General features: G+C 38.2%; 1 protein-coding gene across 3 annotated transcripts in view; it reads left to right on the top strand.

Annotated features, from left to right (window-relative positions):
• The window catches only part of KCNQ5 (potassium voltage-gated channel subfamily Q member 5), a 267,281-nt gene that overhangs the window by 250,933 nt on the left and 2,422 nt on the right, over positions 1-13,926 (top strand). For all 3 annotated transcript variants that reach the window (XM_061460478.1, XM_061460476.1, XM_061460477.1), the window contains 3 exons: positions 5,090-5,198; positions 12,792-12,923; positions 13,748-13,874. In XM_061460478.1, the coding sequence (XP_061316462.1) occupies positions 5,090-5,198; positions 12,792-12,923; positions 13,748-13,874 (368 nt within the window). The remainder of the gene's footprint in view (positions 1-5,089; positions 5,199-12,791; positions 12,924-13,747; positions 13,875-13,926) is intronic.

Below are 13,926 nucleotides of genomic sequence, written 5' to 3'. Positions count from 1 at the left end.
GACATTTGTGGAAATGCTGTAAGATATGTACATGATATCTCATTTGTTTAGAGAATGTAGGCTAAATCCCTGACTCCTCACAGCAAATGCTCAGGGTGAAGGAAGGTATTTCAATGGCAGTGTAAAGTTGAGTGAAATGCACCTATCTTTTAGGCGTCCTAGGCATTACCTAGAGCAGCATAACAGAGGCTCTACATTGCCTGCAGAAGGGGCTGAAAGAACAGAATAATGAGAGTCTTAAGCTGCCAGGATTGCTTGTTGAACAGGAGGGGTCACCTGAGCCTAGTAGCCATTTCAGAGTAAGGCAGTTTGGAGTCTAAAGCAGCTGTCTGGGCACCCCTCCTGCAGCAGGCCTATGTAGCAACACCTCCTACAGTCACAACCTGTCCTCCAAACGGTTGGAATTTATGTCTACTTTTACTTGCCCAGAAGTTAGATGCGCTGAATTCTTCACTCATTTTCTTTCTGACCACTCATGCACCAGACGACTTTGGAGATGAGTGTGCCATGCTGGGGTGCCCTGCACTGCTGCCCTGAGCACCAGGAACACCTCTGTGCATGGATGAAGCTGCCAGAGGGGGTGGAGAACGTGCTGTGGACCTGCATGATGAATTGCTTGGACTTCAGTTCCCAAGCTGAACTCTGGATTTTGAATGACGGCTATAAACTATGACTTGATATAACTCAGCACCTGTGAAAATTAGGTCACCGTCCATTTTTCACGTTGAGTCATGCATTACAGTGAAAATCAGACTTTTTTTCCAAATATTTCTTTTACCAAGTTGACACAACACTGTGCTGTAACATGAATAATTGAGAGTTATATGCAGTTTATCATCTTCAGGCACCTTTTTAGGTTTTGCCATGGCTGAAAGGTGGGTACTCAGCCTCAGCAGAATAATTTAGATCACCCACATGAAAAGCCCTAGCTACTTCCTGTACAATCAAACTAAGATCAAAGTGCTTCCAAAGGCTACCAAAAATCAAGTTAAAGGGTCTATGCTGGGATCACTGATCACTGTGTTAGGGGCACTTCCATAGAGCTGTTTATGGTGTCAGCACATGCACTTACTAATGCTGGATAGTCGTAGCTAGCATATGGCAGTTCCCAGAAAACAAATTAAAAAGTACAAAAACTTTTTGATTCTGTTTAAACAGACACATAATTACTTGAATGTTACTGACATTGAAAGCGTGGAGCGATGAGGGTGATCAGAGCAGTGTCACAATTTTCCCATTGCCAAAACATGTTATTAAACAACAGAAAACACTTCAAAGAAAGGACGTGTGATGTTTACAGAAATAATAAATCAAGCCTTCTGCGTAACTTTTGTGCAGAGCAATATGAAATGCAGCTAAAAACTTGTAAGTTTTTTGTCGATGACATAAAATGTTTCAGAAAGGAGTAACATTTTTGCCCATTTATTTGTGGTGATCATAAATGACTGGAGTTTGCATGAAGAATGCATTAATGCTGTGACAAACTAGGAAATACTAAGACAATTGTAATGACTTGTGCATGCCTCTCATCTATTTCTTGGTAATTGCTGATTTGCTGTGTGATTAATCAAAGACTTCTTCAGGAAGAAAGAGAAAGAAATTAAAAAGTGGCAATAACAAGACTGAAGCCCAAAGTAAATAATGTCAAAGATTGTAAGACAGTGGCGGATGCCTCATCAGTTGTGAAATAAACATTTTCCAGATTGACATTTAGGATCAAAACACATCCTGAATCATAAAGATGTCGGTATTAGAAAAGGGTAATTGTGTCTGGATTCTGAGACTGGCTCACACCCCTTTTCATGGAGACTTGCAACGGTATGTCTAAATTTGTATTAAGAGACATGCCATAGTTGAGACGTGATTCATGAGCTGACCCAGCAACAGACTTGAAAGGCCTGTTTAGCTGCTGGTAGAGGCTCCTGGAGAGAAGGAAAGACCAGTGCTAACCATAGGAAGGCTTGGCAGAGCAGCCAGGTTCATGCAGAGCAGCTGCTACCTAAGGTATCTTGTGGTGTCATGGACAAAGGGTACGGGAATTATGAGGAAGATATGTGCAAGCCTCGGCATAAGCTGCCACCAGAGGATCTACCTGCCCTGCTAATGATGTGGAAGGCTCTCTCTGGGAACAGGCAGCAGCTTGGACTGAGGCTTGTCAGAGGCTGTAACTTAGCCTCTTATGGGAATTTGCAGGGATTTTAACAGCTGGAGCTCCAAAGTGGCCAAACTGACCCCAGCACAGCTCTGACCTCAAGGATGAACTCAAGAGGGCCAGAAGCGATACATCTCACCTCGTAACTATGTCCTACACAACATAAGCTTCCACTGGAAAAATTCATCAGAATGTGAACTTTGATTTCACTGGTGTTTTATGCTGGATTTTTTTTTTTTTCCAAATTGTTACTATGCATTTCCCAAACTTTTTTCCCAAGTCTGCTCAGTACTCTAAAGAAACATGAATGTTTCCCGTATGAATCAAACAAGTTTTATAGCTTTTTGCAAGTTTTATTGACAGGGGAGTTGGAACTAGATGATCTTAAGGTCCTTTCCAACCCTAACGATTCTATGATTCTATGTGGTACTGAGAGCCTGCCATAATGATGGAAATCCATGTCAGTGGGAATATTACAATGAAAAAAAAAAGGTGATTTATTAGAGGTATATCTCTTCTTAAAGCTGGCTTAAATTTATACGAATTTTTCAGCCTCTGTCTAAAGGTTTTGTTGGGTTTTGTATCCACATGGAATGCTATATCTGCACTAGGTTGTTCTGAAAATGGTTCTGCAAAGATATACTGTGTTAAGGAAGCTTCTATTAATGACACTATTCTTGGAAAGGACCCAGGAACTGTATCAGTGAAAGATCCATGTTAATTTAAAACTTTCAAGTTGGAGTCTCCTATTCCATTGGGTTTACATGATTGCAGATCTTGCAATTTTAGCAGAATTATTCCTAATTTATACTGGCATATCTGAGTAGGTTCAAACCTTAGGGATCCTCTGGATATAACAGTAGCAGAAAAATCTCTGGTTTTAGTACTGAACTTAGAGAGTTGGGAGATGTTAGCAATGGGAGAGGTAACTGGAGAGGATGATCAGGCATGACACCAGGCATGACACCTGGAAAGTTAGTGTCTTGAAATGCTGAGAACCTTCAGAGAGAGGGGGTTTTAGCCAGTGTATATACTTTTCAAACTAATTACACAGTTTATTTTAGCTAATCACATTTCTGGGCAGCGATACAAATGTTAGGCAGGATAGGTGGAGAGACATATATATTTTATCAATAAGACAAGCCAAGTCATCGAATCATAGAATCATAGAATAGTAGTAGCAAAGCTAGTGAAACTACAAAAAGAAAAAAAGCACTCTTGTCATCACTGTAGGCACAACTTACAACAAGAGCATGGAAGGGGAGATTTCAAAGTCTTGTATGAAAAAATTCATTTTTACAATGTGAAACTGATTTTTTTAAGGTTGTGTTTGATTGTTTCATGTGTACTTAAGCATATAATTAACTTGGCTATAAACCATCTTTCCTTCTGTATTAAACTGATCTGTCAAAGATGAAATCTCCTGCTCTTCAAAGGAAATGTTCCTCATCAGTGTACCAGTTCAGCAAGTATATTCTTGAGGGTAATGAACTAGTCAGAGCCATCAAAATAAATCACTGTGTCGAAATATTAAAACTGTGAAGACAACAATGCAGCAACACCAGTTCCTGAAAATGCAGCCTAGTACAATGCTGTTTATACCAAGATAGAATTCCTATTAAATTTAAAAGGTACCACGAAATTTCCAGGCACTTCTGACTGGATTTACAGATTTACTTTAATTTACAGTCCTTCTGAAAAGGGACTCGCAAAAAATGTCCTGCAGTCATTTGTATCTGATTGCACTTCAACTCTCCTTATAATAAAGCCCCTGAAATGGCTTACTTGCTGTATTTCTGGATGATTAAGCCTGTATTTCAAATAACAACATGAATGTAGGCAGGGGCATAGGACTTGGAAGAAATCTCCTCCGTTACTGAGAGTTACTAAATCCCATTATTTTTTCTCCATTTTACACTCTCTTCCACATTTTACACTCTTTCTCATGAAGCAGAGGCACTTTACATGTTGAAATACAGTGACTTTGGGTAAAATTCTTCACCTGGGCACTTGGACTTTATGCAGTTGAAGAAGCATGGTTTGGGAGGAAATAACACCTATCCTCAAGAGTTTTTCTGTACTTTACATGCTTTCAAGACTTATATGATGTACGGGCACGCACTGATCCTGTGCTCTTTGCTCCATTTCTATTCCAGCACATTTTAAGTTTGTAAACCTTCTTGGTCATGCATCAGTCCCTGTTTTCTTTGTGTGTTGAGGTATGCTGGGCACTTCTGAGATTTCTAGGTAAATCTCAAAGGGCAGCTCTGCAAAGGTGGTGTTAGGAAGGGTAGAGGATTCATTTTTTTCAGGCAAATAAATACAGGAACTTGGCTTAAGTTCCTATTGCAAAGTAAGGCTGCAATATCTACATAGCTCTGAGGGATCAGGTGGTAAATAATCTGCGATGGATTTCATTCTCTATTAATTTCTGGTAAAAAGGTACTGTGTTTCTTTTCATCTGCTATAAAGTGCCGGATCATTCCACAGCCTCCTTATTAAATGAAACAGATCTTCTATCTTGAATGGCAGGTTGATCCATAGTGGTAAAAAAATAGCAATTTAACATAACTTCAGCCTCTTTTGATTCTGCCATTCCATCTGTTAGTTCACCACTTTCCCTTAAGACAGAGAATGTGATGAAAATCAATGAGACATCAGGAAAAGACATACTGGTACTCAACACCTAATTTGTTTGAAAAATAACACGGCTTGCTTCCTTTCTAACTTTTACTATTTACACTGGGGACTACCCAGGCCTTTTATGACACAAGCATAGACACGCACAAGTACATCATATAGTTCATAAACTGATGAAGTTCTGTCTTGCTTGATTTGTAGTCCTTATTTTTACAGAACCAGTGTGCAGGCAGTTAGTAAACGCTAAGGAAGAGATTTTTAAATGCTGCTTGTTTAGTCTCCTCTTGTATTTTGCAGCTGACACCAGTCTTGGAACAGATGATGTTTACGATGATAAAGGGTGCCAGTGTGATGTGTCAGTAGAAGATCTCACCCCTGCTCTTAAAACTGTCATCAGAGCAATCAGGTGAGTAAAAAAAATGCTTAATGAATAAATATTTGAGATTTCTTTAATCAAGATACTAATTAGCTGCCTGTCAATTAATAAAATGTGAATTTAACTTATTGCATGGCTATATTTATTACATAACTAATGCTAATATAGTTTATGCTTCCTTTTCATCAGTATTTTAGTTAAAAGTTCAGATATTTTATCTGTTCTGTTACCATCTTTGCAATGTCTAAATATATTACATAATTGATTCAGAAAAAAAAAAAAGAGAGTAATGAATGCTGGTTTCCACTACATTTCGTGCAATCCAAAATACTGTAATCCAGTTTGATGCAATTCTGCTGAATATGTATCACCTTGCCTAGAAAATTATTTCCTTTGAAAGTTTAGGGGCTTCTTGAATTTCCATATTCCTGAAACTGTCTGTTATATGACTTTCATTGCAACTTTCTTCCGGTAACAGCAGAATAATTACATTCACTCAATTATGCAAAGCCTTGCCTGCTACTATTCAGTGAACTAAATATAACCCAAATAATTTCAAACTAATAGTCTCCTTTTTGTCCAAGAAAGCAGCAAACTGCATTGAAACTTACAAGATTACCTGCACTGAAAGCTTAAATTTAATATTCACCCTACTGAGAGTGCGAAGGCTCTTCATTTTCCCAAATATTTTGAAATTCAAATCCTGACAGGCAAAATCCCCACCATGAAGAGTAGCAAGGAGAGCTCAAGCATTCCCTCTCTGCTGACAGCAAACCCAAGGGTATTGGTGGGGGTCACCCCAGTGGCTCTGCATCACACTCACATCAGTGCCTGACACCCTTCCTGCAGGCAGGAAGCACCCCAAGAGGTTTCTGCCAAACCTCGCCTGAGTCTTCTCAACACTATGGGAAGAAAGAACTCAAGCCCCTTCTCAGATAATTTCATACAGTGGTAACCTATGCACATGTATTTCCTTCCTCTTTTTCCACTGATTGCCAATGAAGACTGATAGCGAGTAAGGCTGTTCCTAATACTTTTCTACTAGCACAGACAGCTTGACAGATCACTTCCAGACTTGTGTTCCAATAATTTTTTCCAATGTGCCTGGAAATGACCTCACAGGACGTGTCAGATACCAGGTCTGTGTCCACAGCCACTGCAACTGGCAACTCAAATGTCACTGCTGCGAACCATCTCTTGCCAGCTATGTTTCAGCAGGTGACAGAAATCCTTCTACACAGTGGACATCCACCTACAAGGCAGGCCTATTCTTTCCAGTGGAAAATGCTCAAATTAGGATCAGTCAGCATACTCCATTGGCTCTGGTGCCAAAGATCATTGTCTGTGATGATGCATTTTAAGTAGACTGGTTGACTCCTAACTCCACGTGCACCTTGCCACTGTACTGGCAAGTGATACCAACAGTCATTTCATTCTTAATACTGTCCAAATTTCTTAAGATCAGCTTGACATTTTAATACTAAATTAATGGAGCTTGTTTACAAATGAGCCACTAGATTGCTCAATGCATCCCCTACATCTTTGCTTGGTTCTCTTGGTAATTACCAGCTCTAACAGAAAATAAACAGATGTGAAGGACATAGTTGGCAAACTTTCTCCACAGTGCCATCTACAGACATGTTCTAATAAGACGAGTAAAGGTGCAAAGGTTGTTTCAGACATGCACTACCTAACGGGTAAGAGTTAACTTTTTAGATTATTGCCAATTTTTTATCTGCATACTTGGCTTACAAAAAAAAACCAACTCATTTCACCACTGAGGATGAGAATAAGAATCTCCCCTTGCTATCAATTAGCCATGAATCTCTCACAACTCTCCCTGCAAATGTTAGTGTTCTACTGGATTACAGGCAGTGCATACATCTTGCTTCAGAAAAACACCTGTGTTTAAGATCTGTAAAGCAGTAATATGCTATGATCTTCAGAATTCTGTTAAATGCTATACCTTAATCTCTCAAAATCAAGAGACTGATAATTCAGTACAGCAGGTAGCTGATACTCCTCTTTCTGATTATTCAGAGTGTCTGTTACCTGACTACACTGGGATCTATGCAAACATCTGAAGAAGGATCTGAGACACTATATAGTAACTGTAGAATTTCAAGATGATAACATCTGCTTATGTGGAAACTTTGTGCCTCATTTTGAAGTTTGTTTTTAGCAACGGCTTTGAATTGCAAAGGCCATGGGGGAGGGTAGAAGCTGTTTTTCCTTTCATGCTCTATACAGAGGCAGATGAAGACAGAAGGTACTTGCATAACTTCATGAGACACTATGAAAAGACCCCAGATATAAGCACATGCACCATTAACATCCATTCTGGCTATATCATCTTAAAAACTGCAATAAGGGAGAGTCATTATTTTTTCCTGCTTGGAGCCAAGTATAAATTGGTTTACAATGATACAAATGGTCCTTTTATTTTGGGGGAAAAAAAAAAATGAGCAAAATTAATTAATGCCTATGAGTTTACAGAGGTAGGGCGTCCCTCAGTTTTGGAATAAGAAAGAACTGGGGTATTTTTCAGTGAAAGGAGCCTAGAATATGCTTCTTACTCTCAGGTTGGGCAACAGTGAAGTAGTAAAAGACAAAAACAGTTTTGTTTCTGTTTTTGCATTTTTGTAATTTCAAAGTGTACTGCTTCAGTTTTGACCTTGCTCACTTACATTTTTCCCAGGATTAATTTATTCTTCAAAAATACTTGATTTTAAACAAACCCTCAAACTTTCACTTTTAAATAGTCCATACAGGAGATGGAGAAAACAGCTATTCCCTGAAAAAGTTCTTAACATATTGGCCCATTCCAAAAATAGGATCCCCAGCCAGTCCTACTGAAGACCCATCAGGCAGACCTGTCCAGTAACAACGTGTCAAGCTACTAGCCTCTTCTGAACACCCGCACATGCTACCTTCCACAGTCCATCTCTTGTGCTGCCCCTTCCTTGCTACAAACTCTGTCAGGAAAGATCAACTGAGGCAGTAGAAAAAGTAAGGAAAAGCTACTCAATACATTTGCATAATGTTGGGTGAGCAGGGAGCAGATAGGTAATATGTGGTGAAATGTGGTGTGCTCCACAGCATGCCTTAGGCCAGGCCAGGATCAGTCCCACTCCTCTGCAGCCTCTAGCTGGGATGAGAGCAGTGCACAAAACAGTTGTTGCTAAGGGTAGTCTGAGCCTTTCTGCCAGTGTGTTTTGTAACACTACTCAGCCCTAGTCTTGTTGGGAACAAAAAGTCACTAATATCCTGCAGATTTCCTTCAGAATAACAAAAAACATTGCATTTTCCAGCTTTACTAGCTCACAATGATGAATACATATAAGAGAGACTAAAAAGAAGATGAGGATACCTTGTTTCCATATATTGCAATATCTCTGATCATTTTTTCATAGCAAGAGGTGCTAAATTTTGTAATACTCTCCACAATGGAAAGGATAGAATTATTTTACTATTTATGAATATAAAATCAGATTTGAGAAGCATAAATAAATATTCAATAGGAAATAACTGCAATGGCAGTTTCTGCTAGACTTATAAAATGCATGTTTAGCAGCCATTATGAATTTGTTCAATGGCAGTGTTTCAGAATCCTCTATTTCTTTTAAATCCCAACACATTTTATATCTTCTGCCCAGATAGTCCTCAGAGTCTAGGCAAGGCTCTTAGATGTGTGTTGGCTATAACAGCACTGTGTTTGGGAGAAAATGTCCCTGGCTGTTAGGGGATGGGTTAATGTAGGTAAAGAGCAGAAAGAGGAGGCAGTTTTGACCCATTCACCCTACATATAGTGGAACTGTCTCTCAAGCACTTCAGTCTGTTGGCCTTTCTATATTGGATCCTGATCGCTTCTGCACATTGCAGTTTACGAGGAAGAAGGGTTATTTGGCAAGGTAAGGAGAGATAGAGGCACCAGCAAAGCTAAATCTGTGTGCACCTGCTTTCCTGATGTACTAAGTGCTCAAAGAACCTGTGGTCACCTCATCCTGCTATGGGTAAACAACCTCCCTATCTTTTAATCTTCAAGACGGTAACCATGTATGAGTTTACCTGAATCCCAGTAGAATGAAGATAGTTCATTCCTGAGATAGTGACAAGACTTAAACACACAAAAAAATAACATGAGTGCAACAGAGCTGCACAGAGGATAGGAGATTTTCTGTCTCAGTGCTCGTCTCAGTAAAGTGCGCTACTGACAAGCAAAATAGCTTTTAATACTGGAAGGGGCAATGTGAATGAAAATTAAAATGAAAAAAAAAATTAAAAGATACACAACCTACATGTTCAGAAAACACCATCATTCTAGATCAGCATTGATCCTGTATTTGGCAACAGATAAATTAAATGAATGCTGCTTTTGGCTGCTAGGGTCAATAGGACAAAACTTGGTATAGGACATGTAATTTTCTCCAAATTTCAGGGCAAGTGAAGATTAGTGCGTCCTGTGGTTTAGACCTTAACAATAGACAAAAGACTTTGATATATTTGTCTGCTTCAACACAAGACTCTTCTTTTGCTCTCCTCTGGGTGCATCACTGAAATAGGCTACTTTTTATGTCTAATTCTCACCAGAAAATTGTCATGCTTGTGACTTGGGTAGGTTTACAGTCATGTATCATCTATCACATTAGATTTGAGTTATAAAATACCACCTCGCTACATGGCACACAAATAATGGTTTTAAAAGCCCTGGGGACTATATGGTTGTGTTCTTTTGGGTTAATTCTTACTTTCAATTGCTGCCGTTTGGTCAGTACTGGCAGTCCAGTATTGCCGGTGGCGACTCGGTTCTGTTTATGATGAGTCTTGTTTGCCCCCTAGTGGTATAATTACAACAGACAGACCGAGCTGTAGTTTGCCCTGTTCCTCCCGCGCATCTTACGGGCTTCAAAAACTTGGGATACGAATAACATTTTCCCTTTTTCGCACCCACATGTGCCCTCATAAGTGAACCCTTCGTTTTTATCACAGAGGAACACATCAGAATAGGCAATTTTTTATTCTAGAAGCACAAATGCAGGAAGTACAAAGGGTTTTTTTTGTTCCATTATATTATTTCAAGATACAGAAAGCAAATTGAGTTTTTAAAATTGACAGTAACTATGGTGAATCAACCAAATTTAAGAACTGGAAAGGAGTTGCTAGGCTCTATCACTGAAAGAATTCAGGTTTTCTGTTTCTCAATTAACTTGCAGGCTTTCAAAATGCCAGTCTTTTATAACCCTTCAGGTTTGTTGCAGTTTATGTAAAATTTTGCATATTTGAAGTAAAAAGAAGTAGTATGGGTCTGTTCCAAACTCTGCTGAAGTTAATTAAGATGGCATGACATGAGCTAATATCTGAACCAGAATTAGTGCAATTACACCTCACTGATACAGCCGTGATGCTGTCGATCCTGCCTTTTACTTGTGAACATCATGAGCAAACTGCCTTGATAAGCAAAAAAAACTGTTACAAAGCTGAAATTGAAAGCAGCAATGAAGACTTGTGTGCACACTGATTAAGAAGTTTCTATGGCTGTTAATAAAAATTAGTCTTCTGTTTGTTCTCTTGTAAAATCATCCAGTTGTGGTAAATTCAGTTGTCTTCAATTACACTATTAATTCTCTGGCTCTGCTTTTCTAGTAGAGTTTCATATTTTTACTTCATCAAGAGCATGAAGTAAAAACTTGTGACCGCCAAAACAGGGAGAATAATAACAAAAGAGTGAAACTTTCTTGTATGTCAGCTACATCATTTATTCTTTGTAACCTGAATAAAGAACTATATTCAGGAGACTTGTGTGTGCTGTCAGACTATTATGAACAGAACACCTTGGCACCATTTGGCAGATAAAAGAAAAAAAATCTGCATTCCAGCTTTAGAGGCCTTCAGATTACTAAAGATGCCAAAAGCCATTAGTCTGTAGAACTGGCTGACATGTAAAAGAGTAAAGTGCATCATCTGACATATTTAAAACTGTATGGAGATCAATCCTGAACTGTCAAGGTGATGGACTACTCCTAACAGGCATTTTGCATTTTTAATTTCTATTATCAGAATCATAGTTCAAGTTCTATACCAGTGACAAGCAATCTCATTTTTAACTAGTAGTTACCAGAACGGGAAATACCAATAGCCTAAGCACTGTGGGAAAAGGCTGATACTATCTGGAAGAACATTTATGTATGATACAGAAATCAGTAGAGGATCTGTATACACTATTAATCTGACTCTACATACCTATTATCATAATGTCTGTCCTACCTATACAAAGTATGGTTTTCCTAAATTCCACTAACACATCTATTTTTATCACAGAGTGAGAGCCAGGCTTTGGGTTTTATTATAATTCATTGTCTTACAGCTGCTAAATATGTATCATACTAAACACGGAGAGAATATATTTGCATGAAATATTGGCATTTGGAATAGGTTACCAATTTACTGTGTCTGCCTTTTAATTGCAATAGATAGCAAATATCAGCAGTTTGGCCCTAATGGGAATTCATAAGCTCTATGATTCTATGATTCTATAACACTGACCAGAATAGGCAACATACCTGATCCCTTGGCTTCTCTTCCAGTTCTTATACAGTTGTCTCTTCTGCAGTTCTCAGGTAAACCAAGGAGAATTGCAGGTTTTACCAGCTGACATGAAAAATAACTGTCATTTACTTTCAAAATTTATCACTTCTGTTATTTAAAGTTTGCTATTTAATATCAAGTGTTTCATTCTAAAAGAAGCTACTCAATGGACATCACATTCACATAAGCATCAGAGAAACTTGTGCAAGTCTCACATAAAATATATGCCATTCACCAATTTTGAATATTTGCTTTTACCTGATGCTTACTATTCTGCATTAAATTCAACGAAAAAAAAATTACAGTGCTAATTAAACATTAATTCCCATAGACTTCAATATGGGTCAAACATCTAATTAAACAATAATTCCCATAGATTTCAATATGGAACAAACATGAAACTTCTCTTTAGCCTGCAAAGTTTGAAGTTTTAATCTTTTTTGATGACTTAAGTCATCAAGATTAAACAATTACTTGGACCTGAATGTTAACTAAAAATAAAAATTGATGAAAAATCGAGTACATAATTATTTTATTTTATTTTTTTTACAAAACAGAAATTAAAAAACTTAAAATGCACACCAGAAGATGATTATTATTTCTTTTTGTGTAATTGATTTGTTAAAGAAATCTTCTAATAAGGACAGAAGTAGCTTAAGCACAAACATAATTTACAGAGTATCCCATTCAAGTCAGTTGGACTAAGCCCAGTTTTAACTTAAGCCTGCTCTTCAGCACCTTTCATAACAGGCACCTACCATAAAAAATGACAGATAGGTGTGTACTGATAAACCAAATGCTGCACTGCTCTGCACTCTTTAAAATAGTGTTACTCATTGCGTCTTAAATAACAATTCAAAGGAATAGCTACAACACATTTGTACTTATTAAAATCTTGTGTGAAAGGAAAAGTTCACTTGCAGAAGCTGTTTGAAATATCTTCCACTTAAAAATTAGCTGTCAAATTTTATCACTGGAACATAATGTATTGTTTCACAACAGCTGAAGATTAGTCTGTGAAATGTTTTTTCCCTGCAGAATTATGAAATTTCATGTTGCAAAGAGGAAGTTTAAGGAAACACTTCGTCCATATGATGTCAAAGATGTCATTGAACAGTATTCAGCAGGTCATCTAGACATGTTATGCAGGATTAAGAGTCTTCAGTCTCGGTAAGGAAAGAATCATTTCTGCTCTGCATAAGCATCTTACGTTATGCCATTCACAACATAATGAATATTGGTAATCTTTAACATTTCTGTGTTACATTTGGGTAAAAATTGCCATCCATGCTTCAGCCCAACCTCTCTGTGAGCGCAGATGAGCCAGAAACTACATTGTGGGTAAAAGCAAGCAAAAAAACATGTATCTAAATTGTCGCCAGAACATGGAAGTCTCAACAACAGAAAAGGTAATCCTTTACCTGTAAAGTCCAGTCATAACCAAGGAATTTAGTCATTAGGCTGACAAAAGAAAGACTTTCTCTTTTCACATAAAAGAAATTGTGAACTGCTGGTAGTGCAGCATGTATGTAGTTTTTATGTTCAAAATTCCCTGCAATAATAATTTGAAAACAAAACACAACTTTCCATCATGTGTATCGTTACCAGCATTAGGGCTGAGTCTTCTGCTTCAAACTGAAAACTTTCCCAGGACTTGATGCTGTTGTTAGGATGGGATTGCTGAAGGTGGCACTGGTATGTCTGATCCTCCACAATATCAGGCTGCTGGGGAGTCTGCCTCCTCTCTCCCCCTCTTAGCAAGTCTAGCTCTGAGTGTCCCAGATGATGGCTAACTTCTGGCCGCTAGTTAGTGTCAACAGAAAAGACACACAGTCTCAAATGCCTTCTTTTTTCTTCTTAATTAATAAAATTGTCTTTTTCTCAGGTGCTTCTCTGAAGTACTGTGATTTTAATTTTTAATATACAGATACAGCAAACACTTCAAAATCATCATTGTTTTCAGCAATCACAGCAGCTTTTGATTTCTCTTACAGTGTTGACCAAATTCTTGGGAAAGGACAAATCACAGCAGATAAAAGAAGCAGAGAAAAGAATCCTGCAGAGAATGAGACAACTGATGACCTCAGTATGTTAGGACGTGTAGTCAAGGTGGAGAAACAGGTAAAGTAATTATCTGTGTCACTTTGTCTTGCTCTATTGCTCATGCCTTTTG

This window comes from Pezoporus flaviventris, unplaced genomic scaffold, assembly GCF_033815535.1.
Source record: "Pezoporus flaviventris isolate CSIRO_AGI_PZ_B2104156 unplaced genomic scaffold, CSIRO_AGI_Pfla_v1 ptg000031l, whole genome shotgun sequence".
NCBI classification, from domain to species: domain Eukaryota; kingdom Metazoa; phylum Chordata; class Aves; order Psittaciformes; family Psittacidae; genus Pezoporus; species Pezoporus flaviventris.
The sequence above is the reverse complement of the archived record's forward strand: the minus strand, read 5'-3'. Positions and strand labels throughout refer to the sequence as shown.